Source organism: Salvelinus sp. IW2-2015, linkage group LG4p (genome assembly GCF_002910315.2).
Source record: "Salvelinus sp. IW2-2015 linkage group LG4p, ASM291031v2, whole genome shotgun sequence".
NCBI lineage: Eukaryota > Metazoa > Chordata > Actinopteri > Salmoniformes > Salmonidae > Salvelinus > Salvelinus sp. IW2-2015.
Window position 1 is genome coordinate 25,635,268 of NC_036841.1, and position 17,116 is coordinate 25,652,383.

Below are 17,116 nucleotides of genomic sequence, written 5' to 3' on the forward strand. Positions count from 1 at the left end.
CCTTCAGTCTTGGAGGAAAGATTAGTAGCTAGCGGTTAGCCGTGGTCAACATGCCGACTGTCAGTGTCAAAAGGGATCTTCTGTTTCATGCATTGGGCAGAACATACAGTAAGAAATGTTACTTACCTTTTTAAGTAATATATATTCAGTAAATTGTAGAATTAGAACTTTTAACTAGTTTCTGCGTTGTATTTTCAGACAAAAGGTACCTATATATATATAGCGAGATAGCTGCCTAAGTTAGCTACTGTGGCTACCTAGCTAAGACAGTGGCTGATGCCGTGGCAATAACAGCATATCACGCTTTTTTTGTGAGTTGTTTAACAACAAATCACATATGTTACATACAAAAAGGCATATACTCTGTTTCTACTGAATAGTGATTGAAAACATGATTTGATAGTTGACAGAACTGATGATGCTTGTTATTTCACGACGATTGCATCATTTCCCTATCCAGACCTATCCTACCCTGCTAAGTTACTGTACTGAACACCACATAGCTACGTCCATTTAACTAGTAAAATCTTATTTAAATGAAGAATGGAGGTGGGACCATAATATACGAATTATTCCAACATATTAAAATGCTATTTTCTTTCCCTTCATTTCAGCTGATGAAGAATTTGATGAGTTGTGTTTTGAGTTTGGGCTGGAGCTCGATGAGATTGTGAGTAGAAGACAGTGAGGATGAACCTCAGCCATATCCAATTGTTTGTGTGATAGCCCAAAAACAATACATTGGTTAACTATTCTCCCCCTAACCCTGTCCTTCAGACCTCAGAGAAGGACATCATCAGTCGTGAGCAGGGGGACACCAAGGCAGAGGGGGCGTCTGATGTGATTCTGTATAAGATCGATGTCCCAGCTAACCGCTATGACCTGCTGTGTCTGGAAGGGCTGGTCAGGGGCCTGCAGGTCTTCAAGCAGAAGTATGTAAACACATCTATATGGAGAATTGTGTGCTTAAACATGACTTTTACATTGCCAAAGTACTTCAGCTTGTGCTGCTTTATCGTGTGTGTTGTGTCTTCAGCTGTGTATTGACATGTCCATGTGTGTCTGCGCTCCAGGATGGAAGCCCCTCGCTACAGGCGTGTGAGTCCAGCCAGCAGTGAGCCTCAGAGGCTGGTCATCACAGAGGAGGTGGGTGGAAAACACGGACCAGACTCGGTTTAATGACCTGGGTTTGGGGCAGAGTGTAGGGTTGGGTCATTTGATCATCACAGAGGAAGGGAGGGAACATCAAATCAAACTTTATTTGTCACTTGCGCCGAATGCAAAGCAGTGTGACAAAAACAACACAGAGTTAAACATAAACAAACGTACAGTCAATAACACAAAATAAAAGAAAAATCGAAAAATCTATGTACAGTGTGTGCAAATGTAGGGAGGTAGGCAAGAATAACAATAACGAGGCTATATACAGGGGGCACCGGTACTGAGTCAGTGTGCGGGGGTACAGGCTAGTTGAGGTACTCTGTACATGTAGGTGGTGGCGAAGTGACTATCCATAGGTAACAAACGAACAGCGAGTAGTAGCAGTGTACAAAAGGGATTTTATGAATTGTTCAGCAGTCTTATGGCTTGGGGGTAGAAGCTGTTGAGGAGCCTTTTGGGCCTAGACTTGGCGCTCCGGTACCACTTGCCGTGCGGTAGCAGAGAAAACAGTCTATAACTTGGGTGACTGGAGTCTCTGACAATTTTATGGGCTTTCCTCTGACACTGCTTATTAAATAGGTCCTGGATGGCAGGAAGCTTGGCCCCAGTGATGTACTAGGCCGCCCGCACTACCCTCTAGCGCCTTGTGGTCAGATGCCGAGCAGTTGCCATACCAGGCGGTTATGCAACCGGTCAGGATGCTCTCGATGGTGCAGCTGTAGAACCTTTTGAGGATCTGGGGACCCATGCCAAATCTTTTCAGTCTCCTGAGGGGGTACTGAAAAGGTTTTGTCGTGCCCTCTTCATGACTGTCTTGGTATGTTTGGACCATGAGAGTTCGTTGGTGATGTGGACACCAAGGAACTTGAAACTCTCGACCCGCTCCACTACAGCCCTGTCGATGTTAATGGGGGCCTGTTTGGCCTGCCTTTTCCTGTAGTCCACAATCAGCTCCTTTATCTTGCTCACATTGGAGCATACTCTCTGTTTACTGACCTGGGTTTCGGGCAGAGTGTAGGGTTGTGTTCATTTGGTTGTGGGGGAGGGGGAAACATGGAGGGGACTGTTTACTGACCTGGGTTTGGGGCAGAGGGTTAGGTTGGGTCATACATCTTGTCATGAATGAACCACCACAGCAGTCCTTTGTGACAAGATGATGAATTAAGATATTGAGCTGTTTATGATTTCCTCTACATTTGTTGAGGCTGTGCAAAGGAGGGTTTTTGTTGGAAGTAAGATATAGTTTTTAGAGATGAATGAGATAATCCTGACCGACTGTGGGTGCCCCTGTTTGTGCCTGTCGTAGACAACTGTTGTGCGACCCCACGCTGTGGCTGCAGTCCTGAGGAACATCACCTTCACACAGGAACGCTACGACAGCTTTATCGAACTACAGGAAAAACTCCATCAGAACGTCTGTAGGTTAGTCAGACACCTAACACATCTCTACCTTCACAGAAAAATATATACAACACACACAAGTTTGACCAACTCAGTGGCCTTGAGGTTAGTGTCTGCCCTTAGATTGGAATGTTGGGGGTTCGGTCCTTGTTTGAGTCATACCAAAGACTGATTGCTCTATGCTTGGATTGTGGGTAAGGCCCTGTGACAGTTTAGCATCCAATTGGTGTACTTGTACATCAAGCTGCCTTGCTCTACAAAAAACAGGAGATAGGCTCCTGACCCTATGGGCCATTCTGGCTCGGACAAGGCTTACTTATTACACACACAATTTCACCTCTGCATATTTATTGTCAATGTTTTGGTCAGAGACCTTTTTCAATACCATGCCTCATACTTCAGTGATGGCTTTCAGTGTGTTCTTCTCTGGTAGTCTCTGAGATATTGTCTCAGTGGATGTTGTGACAGTGTGTGAATTGACTGTAATCTGTGCTCTGTAGGAAAAGGACTCTGGTTGCCATCGGCACCCATGACCTGGACACCATTTCAGGCCCCTTCACCTACACAGCCAAACCACCTGGTGACATCCGCTTCAAACCTCTCAACCAGGCAAAGGAGTACACCGCACAGGAACTCATGATTCTCTACAAGGTGAGCAGGGATTGGCTACAGAGATCATGAGCCTCTAACATGAGTTGTGATTGTGTATGGCTAGAGATCTTTTATTTCTGTCATCCAATCTTTCAATTTGTTTGTATTTCTCCCTCTCAGACAGACAGCCACTTGCGACACTATCTGCACATCATTGAAGACGAGGCTGTATATCCTGTCATCTATGACAGCAACGGCATTGTACTGTCTATGCCTCCAATCATCAATGGTGAGGACACACACATACAGTGCATTTGGAAAGTATTCAAACCCCTTGACTTTTTACCCATTTTGTTATGTTATAGCCTTTTTCTAAAATTGATTAAATTGTTTGTTTTCTCTCATCAATCTACACACAATACCCCATAATGACAAAGCAAAAACAGATTTTTTGAAATGTTAGCAAATGTATTAAAAATAAAAAACCTAAATCACATTTACATTTACATAAGTATTCAGACCCTTTACTCAGTACTTTGTTGAAGCACCTTTGGCAGTGATTACAGCCTCGAGTCTTCTTGGGTATGACGGTGCCTTTTGGCAAAGTGAACATTGGGTTCTTTGTCACCTCCCTGACCAAGGCCCTTCTCCCCCGATTGCTTAGTTTGGCCGGGCAGCCATCTAGGAAGAGTCTTAGTGGTTCCAAACTTCTTCCATTTAAAAATGATGAAGGCCGCTCTCTTCTTTGACCTTCAATGGTACCCATCCCCAGATCTCTGCCTGGACACAATCCTGTCTCTGGGCTCTACGGACAATTCCTTTGACCTCATGGCTTGGTTTTTGCTTTGACATGCACTGTCAACTGTGGGACCTTATAGACAGGTGTGTGCCCTTCCAAACCATGCCCAATTAATTGAATTTACAACAGGTGGACTCCAATCAAGTTGTAGAAACAGCTTAAGGATGATCAATGGAAACAGAATGCACTTGAGCTCCATTTCGTGTCTCATAGCCAAGGGTCTGAATACTTATGTAAATAAGTTATTTCTGTTTATTTTTAATATATTATCAAATATGTCTAAACCTGTTTTTGCTTTGTCATTATGGGGTATTGTGTGTAGATTGATGAGGAAAAACAATTGAATACATTTTAGAATTAAGCTGTCATGTAACAAAATGTGGAAAAAGTCGAGGGGTCTGAATACTTTCCGTATGGACTGTATATGCCAAAATGATTAACCTCGTGGACTTCCAATATTGATTTCCCCATGGTATGTTGTAGATACTGTTCTGTGTCTGTTGTTTTTCAGGGGACCATTCCAAAATCTCCTTGAATACAAAGAATGTTTTTATCGAGTGCACAGCCACTGATCTTACCAAGGCAAAAATTGTGTTGGACATGATGGTGACGATGTTCTGCGAGTATTGTGAAGAGCCTTTCACGTGAGTCCAGGCAACAGCTGTTTAGATTTCTATGATTGAAATACCTAATATGTTATTGTGTGTAAAATAAGACCATGAATTAGTAGGAATCTGTTATAGTTGGGATCTGTTATAGTAATAAGAAGTTCCTTTGCCCTGCCCCACTTTAAAAGACTCCTCTTGACCTATCTCACGTTCTGTCGCTCTCTCTCAGGGTAGAAGAGGCTGAGGTGGTGTACCCAGACGGAAGGACCTGTCAGTACCCGGTACTGTATCCCCTCACCATCACCCTGCAGTCTGTTTCCTTTTGTGGGAAAATACACTGCTCAAAAAAATAAAGGGAACACTTAAACAACACAATGTAACTCCAAGTCAATCACACTTCTGTGAAATCAAACTGTCCACTTAGGAAGCAACACTGATTGACAATAAATTTCACATGCTGTTGTGCAAATGGAATAGACACAAGGTGGAAATTATAGGCAATTAGCAAGACACCCCCAATAAAGGAGTGGTTCTGCAGGTGGTGACCACAGACCACTTCTCAGTCCTATGCTTCCTGGCTGATGTTTGGTCACTTTTGAATGCTGGCGGTGCTTTCACTCTAGTGATAGCATGAGACGGAGTCTACAACCCACACAAATGGCTCAGGTAGTGCAGCTCATCCAGGATGGCACATCAATGCGAGCTGTGGCAAGAAGGTTTGCTGTGTCTGTCGACGTAGTGTCCAGAGCTTTGAGCGCTACCAGGAGACAGGCCAGTACATCAGGAGACGTGAGGAGGCCGTAGGAGGCAACAACACAGCAGCAGTACCGCTACCTCCGCCTTTGTGCAAGGAGGAGCAGGTGGAGCACTGCCAGAGCTCTGCAAAATGACCTCCAGCAGGCCACAAATGTGCATGTGTCTGCTTGAACAGTCAGAAACAGACTCCATGAGGGGGGTATGAGGCCCGACGTCCACAGGTGGGTTGCTTACAGCCCAACACCGTGCAGGACCTTTGGCATTTGCCAGAGAACACCAAGATTGGCAAATTCGCCACTGGCGCCCTGTGCTCTTCACAGATGAAAGCAGGTTCACACTGAGGACATGTGACAGACGTGACAGAGTCTGGAGACGCCGTGAGAACGTTCTGCTGCCTGCAACATCCTCCAGCATGACCGGTTTGGCGGTGGGTCAGTCATGGTGGTGGGTGGCATTTCTTTGGGCCGCACAGCCCTCCATGTGCTCGCCAGAGGTAGCCTGACTGGCATTAGGTACCGAGATGAGATCCTCAACCCCTTGTGAGACCATATGCTGATGCGGTTGGCCCTGGGTTCCTCCTAATGCAAGACAATGCTAGACCTCATGTGGCTGGAGTGTGTCAGCATTCCTGCAAGAGGAAGGCATTGATGCTATGGACTGGCCCGCCCCGTTCCCCAGACCTGAATCCAATTGAGCAATCTGGGACAACATGTCTCGCTCCATCCACCAACGCCACGTTGCACCACAGACTGTCCAGGAGTTGGCGGATGCTTTAGTCCAGTCTGGGAGGAGACCCTCAGGAGACCATCCGCCACCTCATCAGGAGCATGCCCAGGCATTGTAGGGAGGTCATACCGGCACGTGGAGCCCACACACACTACTGAGCCTCATTTTGACTGTGTTTAAGGACATTACATCAAAGTTGGATCACCTGTAGTGTGGTTTCCACTTTTAATTTTGATGTGTGACTCCAAATCCAGACCTCGAGTTGATAAATTTGATTTACATTGATCATTTTTGTGTGATTTTGTTTCAGCCCATTTAACTATGTAAAGAAAAAAGTATTTAATAAGAATATTTCATTCATTCAGATCTAGGATGTGTTATTTTAGTGTTCCCTTTTATTTTTTGAGCAGTGTATATTAGAACCCACTGGTCAATATGTACATTCTGATTATCCCCAATCTATTTGTAACCCTCAACCTTTCTGCTATACCATGTGACCTCAGGAGCTGGCTTACAGGAAGGAAACTCTGTCAGCTGACTTCATCACCGCAAAGTTGGCATCAGGTAACAAAGTGGCTTGAAATAATATCCAACCTTGTTCGTGTAGAGCTACCCTCCTGTAGGTTTTCACTCCAACCTTGTTCGTGTAGAGCTACCCTCCTGTAGGTTTCAACTCAACCCTGTTCGTGTAGAGCTACCCTCCTGTAGGTTTCAACTCTTACCCTGTTCTGTAGAGCTACCCTCCTGTAGGTTCAACTCTAACCTGTTCCTGTAGAGCTACCCTCTGTAGGTTTCAACTCTAACCCTGTTCCTGTAGAGCTACCCTCCTGTAGGTTTCAACTCTAACCCTGTTCCTGTAGAGCTACCCTCCTGTAGTTTCACTCTAACCCTAATCTAAGCGCATCTGATTCAATAATTAGCTTGTTGATCAGCTGAATCAGGTTAATTACAACTGGGTTTGAGTGTGAAAACCTACAGGAGCGTAGCTTTCAGGAACAGGGTTGGATTATAACCTACAGGGGTAGCTCTCCAGGAACAGGGTTGGAGTTATAACCTACAGGAGGGTAGCTCTCCAGGAACAGGTTGGAGTTAAACTACAGGAGGGTAGCTTTCCAGGAACAGGTTGGAGTTATAACCTACAGGAGGGTGGCTCTCCAGGAACAGTTGGAGTTATAACCTACAGGAGGTAGCTCTCCAGGAACAGGGTGGAGTTATAACCTACAGAGGGTAGCTTTCCAGGACAGTTGTGGAGTTATAACCTACAGGAGGTGGCTCTCCAGGAACAGGGTTGGAGTTATAACCTACAGGAGGTAGCTTTCCAGGAACAGGTTGGAGGATAAACCTACAGGAGGGTAGCTCTCCAGGAACAGGGTTGGAGTTTATAACTACAGGAGGGTAGCTCTCCAGAAACAGGTTGGAGTTATAACCTACAGGAGGTTAGCTTTCCAGGAACAGGGTTGGAGTTATAACCTACAGGAGGGTAGCTCTCCAGGAACAGGGTTGGCGTTATAACCTACAGGAGGGTGGCTCTCCAGGAACAGGGTTAGAGTTATAACCTACAGGAGGGTAGCTCTCCAGGAACAGGGTTGGAGACCTCTCCTCTAAATGCTAAGCAGAATGCTACCAACATCCTTACATTTACATGACTCTCTTATCCAGAGAGTCTTACATGAGCAATTAGGGTTAAGTGCTTTATCAATGAATTTTTTAATAATCACCTAGTCGGCTTTGGGATTCAAACCATTGACCTTTCAGTTACTGACCCAATGTTCTTAACCGCTAGGCTACCTGCCGATGTTTAACGTTTGTAATGCTTTAACGTTTGTAATCCCCAGTGAGTCGACTGAGCATATCGCTCAACTTTTGACCAAGATGTGCTTGCGCTCAGAGGTCATGAGTGACGGCGAACAGATCGAGGTGGAGATCCCGCCCACGCGCTCTGACGTCATCCACGCCTGTGACATCATGGAGGACGCTGCCATGGCATACGGTTTCAACAATATTCCCCGCACCACGCCGCGCACATATACCGTAGCCAATCAGGTGAGGGTTTCTTCAGCTGGTTATTCATTAATGAAGTTGATTGGTTGTTGACTGGAGCTGCTGGTTGGGTGCTATTAAGTGGTGAGGTCTTATTTTCCCTCTCCTCATGACTGTTGTGTTTTTAGCTCCCACTTAATAAGCTGTCAGAGCTGCTGAGACAGGACCTGGCTGCTGCTGGATTCACGGAGGCCCTCACCTTCGCCCTGGTAATGACCACACTCTCTACCTTTGTGGACCCCAAGAAGAGTAGCTGCTGCTGCTTCTGCAAAATCTAATGGGGATCCAAATAAATAAACACACACTCATTTTCATGTGTTGTATCTGTCTTCCTGTGCAGTGTTCTCAGGAGGACATAGCTGACAAGCTGTTGAAGAACATCTCAGAGACCAGAGCATGTCACATCTCCAACCCCAAGACAGCTGAGTTCCAGGTGGACCACCATTACCCTGCATTAATCATGTCTCTCTGATAACATTATAAACTGGCCCCCTTTGGTCTCTGAAGGATCTCGTACAGTTGCTATACACTACAGCCATTTTGAAGTTAAACAGTTGACTGGATTCTTTCACCCTCTATTGATGTGAGGGTTTTTCTCCACTAGAGGGTGCTGTGTGACTGGGTGGGTGTGTCAGAGGCTGGTGGTGGTGTTAACAGCAGTGCTCGTCTTCTCCACCAGGTGGCGCGCACCACCCTGCTCTCAGGCCTGCTGAAGACTGTTGCTGCCAACAGGAAGATGCCTCTGCCTCTGAGGCTGTTTGAGATTTCAGACGTGGTGCTCAAGGATGAAACCAAAGGTGTGTTTTTGTACGGGTGTGACCGAAGTATTCATAATAGACAGTATTCATGGATATGTGTTTAAGTAATGTCATTGTATGCCTGCCTATCCAATTTCTTTATTAGGACAAACATTAATTTACATATTGATTCCCTCATACTCAAGAATACACACTGTCATTATCCATTTTTAAAGACATCCTACATTATATCCTGATGCCTACGTTGTCCTCTGCTCTCCCTCTCAGACGTGGGGGCCAGGAACAACCGTCGCCTTTGTGCTGTCTACTACAACAAGAGTCCGGGGTTTGAGGTGATCCACGGTCTGATGGACAGGGTCATGCAGCTGCTGGAGGTCAAACCAGGCCAGGGCAATGGCTACCACATCCAGGCTGCTGACGGTAAGGCAACCAGGGAGCCATCTCAGTGGTTTAAACTGGACTCTGTTTCTTTCAATGGCAACTGATTGGTGAAAGCTCTGGATAGGTTTTCAGTTTTCACCATGGTGCTTTCAACTGACGTGTCAAACCAGTCCAACTAGCCTCCCGAGTGGCGCAGCGGTCTCAGGCACTGCATCGCAGTGTTGTGGCGTCACTACAGCCTGGGGTTCCATCTTGTGGCTGGTCATCTGCAAGCTGATTTCGGTCATCAGTTGAACGGCGTTTCCTCAGACACATTGGTGCGGCTGGCTTCCGGGTTAAGCGAGCGGGTGTTAAGCAGCGCGGCTTGGTGGGTCATGTTTCAGAGGACACATGACTCGACCTTCGCCTCTCCTAAGCCCGTTGGGGAGTTGCAGCGATGAGACAAGATCAAAATTGGATATCACGAAATTGGTGAGAAAAAAATTCATAACAAGCTTGTCCAACTCAGTGGTCATAAAGGAAAGGAGGCAAGGAAAGGAAGTGGTATAAAACTAAAACCCATATCATAGTTTCACAGTTCACACCTATCCTCAACCTACAGTACAGCTGTGGCTGTATTTCCAGTGGAAATGATTCTAGGGGGTATTTTGTTCACTAGTGAAGTGAATGTTTTCCCATTGCACTCATGAAACTTGTTCCACAAATCAGTGTTTTTATGAGCTGTGGGTTCTGCAGGGCTCAATTAGCTCCAATCCCTCCCATCTCTGTGTCTCTCTCTCCACCTCACTCACTCACCACAGGATGTGCGTCTCCTGTCACAATCTGTGGGGAAATCGATGGGCTCAAGGACCACAGAAAGAGAGGGATGAGGAGGGGGTGAAGAGGGAGTGCAGGGGTGTGGAGGATAGAGAAACGGGGAGATGGAGGGTAAGAGAGCGTGTCGTCAGCAGCGGGAGTCAGACTGCATGTGAGTCACGTCTGCTGCTGCTGCAGTGCGCCTCCCTGGGTTTACAGGGAGATCCATGGGCATTTAGACTGCCTGAAACAAACACTCACAGCTACAGAAAACACGTAGACTGTCACATTTACACACTATTATGCAGAGAGAGAGAGAGCGAGAGCTGTCAGTTGTCTCACTCATAGCCATGCGGTGTAGGGCTGAGTGGTTAGGGAGTTAGCGGAAGGAGAGCAGATGCCCACGTTTCACTTAACAACTGTGTCAAATTCAGCCCTTCCCATTCACTGTTAAAGGCATGCTGTACCCTCCTGACTGTCTGGTTAGTGTTGACCTTGGCTCAGTGAGAATGAAACTGAAGAGGGTTTTCACGGTTGGTGGAATAGGTTGTCACTTGTCAGGCTGGCTGTCTGGCTATTAGTGTAGCATTTTTAATGACTGGTTGTCATGGTGCTGCCCTGGAAGACACACACACACACAGATCATGCAGAGATTTTTCTGTTGCTAGTTATGAGTAAGTATCTGAACGGTGGCTCAGGAGTACATTAGCTTTTAGGAGCAAAGTAGTGTGGGAAGAACTGAAGCACCATGGGAGCAGAGAACAGAACAGCATTGTAACATGTCTGTGGAACTGGAGTTATGGCAACCCTGAGCCTAGCTGGTCTCTTCCTTGAACAAGCTCTAGCAGTCAGTGTTTTAAAAAACAAATCAATGAGTTGTCTCTCACATCTGAGAATAGTTCTGTCTCGTTTTGGCTTGATCTTAGGTGTCTCGTCTGTAGAAACATTTATTCAGAGACTACATTTCTGATGTTTATTTTCAGTGGACCACTGAGGTCCTCTCCTTCCTGACCACCCCCTCTGTTTCCCCTCTTTTCTTTCAGATTCCACCTTCTTCCCTGGTCGCTGTGCTGAGATCTTTGCGCGCGGGAAGAGCATAGGACGCCTCGGGGTCCTTCACCCTGATGTCATCAACCGCTTTGAGCTCACCATGCCATGCTCCGCCCTGGACATCGACATCGAGCCCTTCCTGTGATGTCACACGCAGACACACGCCTGAACCTGTAACACCACCAAACTCATCTACTCATGCTCAGTCCATCTCAACACAGGCTTTCCCAGCTCCAGCAGAGTACAGCCCAACCTGCCGCAGCTGAGCTCACATTTTCACGCAAATCTCCCATTGACATCACATTGCAAGCTTGAGATATGTGCGAAAGTAAGGATTCGGCCCCAAATTAATTGTTCAGTTTATATCATGTGTGGTATTTCTGTTGACAAATGTACAACAGTGTATGAAGTAACCATAGAAATTGTAGGCTGGTATATACAAAGGATGTGGCTGTATTTTTATCTCCATGGTAATTAAAGTGAATATGAGATGTCAGTCTGTGACTCAGTCCTGTGTTTCTGAATTCATCTCAGTCCTGCTTCATTTGAGCTTTAACCAATATGCTGTACTATACCATTTAAAGACATTGCTCTGAGCAATTGTATCGATTCAGGTCATTTACATTTTAAAGGTTTGTCATACAGCGTATAGGCCTAATGCACCGTATGAGTGTAAATAACAGGAAGCCGCAAAGCTGTGGTTCAACAGGTTTCCTTGTGGTGTGTCCAACTGGTATGGTCTTGTTCGGTGGGTTAATGGTCCTGGGCGGAGCTTCATCTACTTGATACAACAGGACATGAACTCTGACATACGATACAGTACTGTAACTGCAGGTGTTGCTTAGTTCTGTTTCTGTGTGATGGTGAGGAAGTCAGAAAGGCAAGTAACACGTTAAATAAAATCAGTGTAATATTGAGTCTTCATTTGTCTTCAGGATTTCAAAGTTACACGATGTGTGAAAAATATAGAATCAATGTCAGATGTATAAAAGATGTAAATGTCAGAACATTCTTACACAACACTTGAATGATGACAGGATCCTATAATGTTTTATATATACACTACTGTTCAAAAGTTTGGGGTCACTTAGAAATGTCCTTGTTTTTGAAAGTAAAGCGCATTTTTTTGTCCATTAAAATAACATCTAATTGATCAGAAATACAGTGTAGACATTGTTCATGTTGTAAATGACTATTGTAGCTGGAAACAGCAGATTTTTAATGGAATATCTACATAGGCGCACCGAGGCCCATTATCAGTGACCAGCACTCTTGTGTTCCAATGGCATGTTGTGTTAGCTAATCCAAGTTGATCATTTTAAAAGGCTAATTAACATTAGAAAACCCGTTTGCAATTATGTTAGCACAGCTGAAAACTTGTTCTGATTAAAGAAGCAAATAAACTGGCCTTCTTTAGACTAGTTGAGTATCATCAGCATTTGTGGGTTTGATTACAGGCTCAAAATGGCTAGAAACAAAGACCTTTCTTCTGAAACTCGTCAGTCTATTCTTGATCTGAGAAATGAAGGTTATTCCATGTGAGAAATTGCCAAGAAACTGAAGATCTCGTACAACGCTGTGTACTACTCCCTTCACAGAAACTGTTTGATACTGTTTTCTAATTTCTAAGTGACCCCAAACTTTTGAATGGTAGCGTATATATTTTAACAGTTCATAAAAGTATTGGGTCATAGCAGTCCCAGTACTATGAACAGTCTATTGACCAGAATAGAGTGGACCAGGCCTATAGATGTATAGGTGGTGAATTTATACGGCACCTCGATCTCCTTCCTTCTCCTGGCGTCTATGTCTTTGACTGACACTCCATACCAGAAGCACAGCACCCACAGACTGGCTGTCTTCATTATTTGTCGAGTCGCCACCAACGCCACGACACCCACCACAAAGCGGGAGCTGGCCAGGGCTAAGCCACCCAGTGTCAGTGCTGGCAGGGGTATGGGTAGCACCCCCTGGGGCTCAAACGTCTCCCCCAGCCTCTCATTTACCCAGTAGCCCACAGAACAGCCTGCACCCACCCCCAGGATGGTGGTGGTGTCCCCCCGCGTGGTGGTGTAATGGTCCAGCTCAGGGTAGGTGTAGCTCAGGAAGAGAGCCAGTACCAATGCCCCGACGGGGGAGAGTGGGGAAGTGAGCTGGAGCCGGTCGAAGGTTTCCCAGTATGGATAGGTGACCAACATTAATGTGGCTGAGATTAGAGCACCACAGATCACGTCCTGAAACCAGCAGGGAGTGGGAGTATATACATACATGTATGTTATACATTTTTGTAACTGCTTAGACAGATCTATTCATAGTTGATTGAAGGGTGATGTGGTCTTTATGGTGATGAAGTGCTAGTCTGAGTCAGAGGCTGGTGGGAATAGCAATAAGAGGACAGCCTCATTGGAATGGAATTAATGGAACAGAGTCATACATGTGGTTTCTATATGTTTGATACCGTTCCATTTCTTTCTTTCCAGACATTACAATGAGCCTGTCCTCCTATAGCTCCTCTCACCAGCATCCTCTGGTCAGAGTGTTGCTCTGGAACCTCCGTTATCTCATATTTACTCCAAAAACTCTTTACAGGTCATAATGAACTACTTATTCTTATGTAAAGGCATGATGAGTGTCAAAGTGAAAGGCAGGTCCCCCTAGCTAAGAGTGCCAGCCAGACATACAGTATGAATAATACATCCTGCATTGGGTCTGAATGTTTTATACAGTACTTTATACAGTACTGTTGGGGCAGAGCAGCAGAAGAGACTTACCAGAGCGGAATGCATGCCTGTGTACAGACGACTCAGACACACCAACAGAGACAGCACCACCGCCACAAGCAGACCCACTTCAAACTGGAACTGTGGACAGAAAATAGAGGTACACACAAATCACGCTCTGACAATAGGAGGTTGGTGGCACCTTAATCAGGGATGACAGGCTTGTGGTAATGGCTGGAGTGGAATCGTATCAAACACGGTTTCTATGTTTCTGATAACATTCCATTCTCTCCATTCTTCCCCTCAGCAGCCTCCACTGACTCAGACGTGGGTACACGTGTGTGAGTGCACACACACTACTACAAAATACACAAAACACACATTCTGATAAGAGACATTCTCTGATACTCTGATAAATGATGGATATGATCTGAAAACCTCATCAGCTTGGGACTGTCAGACTAGGATGGTGAAAGAAAGAAACTCCCAACATCTCCCTAAGACAACTACATATTCTATCTGTCATCCATCTACATCTCCCTAAGACAACTACATCTTCTATCTGTCATCCATCTATTTCTTGCCACGTTAACATTCCTTAAAGACATACTCTGTTTTTGCTCAACTGTCTCTTGCATCTCCCTTCCCTCTCCATCATTTATATAATTTATATATTACCCATTTGGTGTTTTTGTTTCGCCTCCATTTCAATGACAGTGGAATAGAAGAACCTATATGTCATTGTATTCATTGACCCTCCTTTCCCCTCCCTCCCTCCTGCTTCTCTCTCTCTTCCTGTGTCTGTTCCTTTCCCTTGCAGTTGGGGGCCTTCAGAAGAAGTTAATGAAGAATGGATCTGTAATGGACACAAAGGATGTTGGATGGAGGGGCACTTGTGATTGACTGTCCTGACCTTTCACCCCTCAGAACCTAAGGATCGCCCTCAGCCATTCAGACCACTAAACATCTATAGCTATGTACACTCTCAGAAACAGAAACTAAGTCACCACATGGCATAGATTGCAATGCTCTCTCTAGAACAATGTACCACCTGCAGTAACACTACACCTATATCTGAGGCTGTGTGTTGTTTGAGTAGCTGGATTGATTGAATTGTTTTGTGTGAGACAGAGAAGAGAAAGAGAGACGAGAAGAGAGAGAGAGAAGACGAAGAAAGAGAAGAAGAGAGTGCAGTTAGAGAAGAGAGAACGAAAAGGAAAGAGAGAAGAGGAGAGAGCTGTCGGGAGAGGCGACCGAGGAGAGAGAGAGAGAGAGAGAGAGAGAGAGAGAGAGAGAGAGAGAGAGAGAGATTGACAGTCATTTACTCTAGTCTATCAGAGGAACAAAGCAGCTGTGTGGGTGTGTCTGATGGTGACTGTTGGTGCCTGATGGTGAATGATGGTGACTGACCACTCCGCCCCTCCCAGCACATTGCCAGGAAGGACAGTCAGGGTCAGGACTCAGGGACTCAGGAGAGACAAGCCCCCTGAACAGAGATGCTTACACCTATTTCAGGTCCTTCAAATCTGCATAGACTGAAGGTCTAGAGGCAAGTCGTTTTTTTTTCAGACAAGGCTGTACAGAGTCTGGCAAACTACACTGAACAAAAATATAAATGCAACATTAAAGTGTTGGTCCCGTGTTTCATGACCTGAAATAAAAAATCCCTGAAATTTTGCATACGCACAAAAAGCTTATTTCTCTCAGATATTGTGCACAAATGTGTTTACATCCCTGCTAGTGAGAATTGTAGGGAATAACTATGTTGGCACCAAACTCTCCATATTTATTTTACATCTATAGTTCTGTACAGGCCTGGTCCCAGGGGAGTGAGCAAGTGATGAGTCTCCCCCAAGACTGAGTAGCAGAAGCTTGGCAGGGGACCCAAGAGGCTCAGGGTGCTGCATGGGCCTCACTTGAACCCTGGAAGGGGCGCTGAGGAGTAGGGTGAAGAAGATGGCGGTGGTGGCCATGACGTGGGTGGAGGGAAGGCCATACTCAGCGTCCACACGCTTCTCCAGCTTCACCACTGGGGGCGATAGAGGGCGTGGCAGCTTCAGCACATCCTTCAGGGCCTGGCCGATGTACATAACCATCTGGAGGAGAGGAGAGAATGAGAAGAGAGAAGAGGAGGAGAAAGGGAGGGCAGAGGAGAGGACAGGACAGGAAAAGAGGAGGCGGAGAGGAGGGTAAATCTTAATAATGGCTTTACAAATACATTTGATTGATTGGATGGAACTCTACACTTTTACTGTGACAGAATAAATCAAAAACATTCTAATGTATGAAGCTAACCTGATTGTTCAATGCTCCATTAAGAATGGCCACACAGTATCCTATAAATAAGTAATCATTCAGTCTGTAGCAACCAGTTTGCAAGAAGATGCAAGACACACTTCTATAAACGGAGCACAGTCTGGAGTTGCCCAGTAACACAATCTACTTTAAGAATCAAATACAGCCGTAAGCTGCTGACACAGTGTCTTCGGTTGATGGTGACTGTCTCTACACCTACAGGAACACAGACACACTCCACTTAGGCCCAGTACACACTCAGGTTCTTTGACAATGGTTGTGAAACAACTGATATTTTAGTGATACAGAGTTTGTGCAGAAAAAACATGTTGTATTACAACCTTTGTGCGACAAATGCGTTGTACATCAGTTGTGCAACCTGAGTACACACTGACTGTCTACTACACATCCTCAGGAGACGGTGCAAGTGGGACACGGGGGCTGCCCCTCCACCCTGGTTAGAGTTGTATTTAGCTCTGCCTTTTATATTTAATGAGAGAGAGAGAGAGCTCATCCTAACAACAGCTGCAATGTAATTGATCAGGGCGCATAGATATGAAAGAGACCGAATCGAAGAAGAGAAGAGATGAGAGAGAGAGTGACTAGGAGAATAGAGATTTGACGGGGGATGGAGAGATGAGATCGATTGCGACAAGAGACTGATAGAGACGAAGTGATAAGAGAAGAGAAAGAGAGCTACTAGACGAAGAGCCGAAGATGATGGGAGATGAGACATAGAGAGAAGAGAGAGAGAGAGAGGAGAGATGTGAGAGGAGAGAACGAGAGAAGACGAGAATGATCGCGAGAGAGAGACTTGAGAGATGAGGATCGAGAGAGAGAGAGAGAAAGGTACTAGGAAGGAGCAGTATTGCGAGCGACAGAAAGAAGATATAGAGTGGTGACTATTCCTATTACAGATGGGGACACTATAATCAGTGAAGGGTTTCAGTAACCTGGTCTATGAGAGATAAAAACTGCCTACAGGCTCTTATCCTCATGGTTAACCATAGAGCCAGGAGATTAATACTGTGAAAC

The 17,116-nt window shown here is 45.5% G+C and overlaps 2 protein-coding genes across 2 annotated transcripts in view; one reads left to right on the forward strand and one right to left on the reverse strand.

Annotated features, from left to right (window-relative positions):
- LOC111960760 (phenylalanine--tRNA ligase beta subunit-like) lies at positions 1-11,562 on the forward strand. The gene is given in 17 exon segments (XM_023982964.2): positions 1-108; positions 615-670; positions 778-932; positions 1,074-1,146; positions 2,468-2,583; positions 3,063-3,213; positions 3,334-3,442; positions 4,464-4,596; positions 4,790-4,841; positions 6,546-6,585; positions 6,588-6,606; positions 7,878-8,085; positions 8,211-8,291; positions 8,423-8,515; positions 8,762-8,879; positions 9,108-9,260; positions 11,060-11,562. Coding segments are annotated over 17 exon segments (1,767 nt in total). The 5' UTR covers positions 1-50; the 3' UTR covers positions 11,212-11,562.
- Positions 11,563-12,413: 851 nt separating this feature from the next.
- sgpp2 (sphingosine-1-phosphate phosphatase 2) overlaps positions 12,414-17,116 on the reverse strand; it is a 15,692-nt gene continuing 10,989 nt past the window's right edge. Inside the window, exons 3-5 of the mRNA XM_023978872.3 lie at positions 15,703-15,882; positions 13,838-13,927; positions 12,414-13,300 (exon numbers count right to left, since the gene is read on the reverse strand). Coding sequence (XP_023834640.1) covers positions 12,755-13,300; positions 13,838-13,927; positions 15,703-15,882 — 816 coding nt within the window. The 3' untranslated portion in view covers positions 12,414-12,754. The remainder of the gene's footprint in view (positions 13,301-13,837; positions 13,928-15,702; positions 15,883-17,116) is intronic.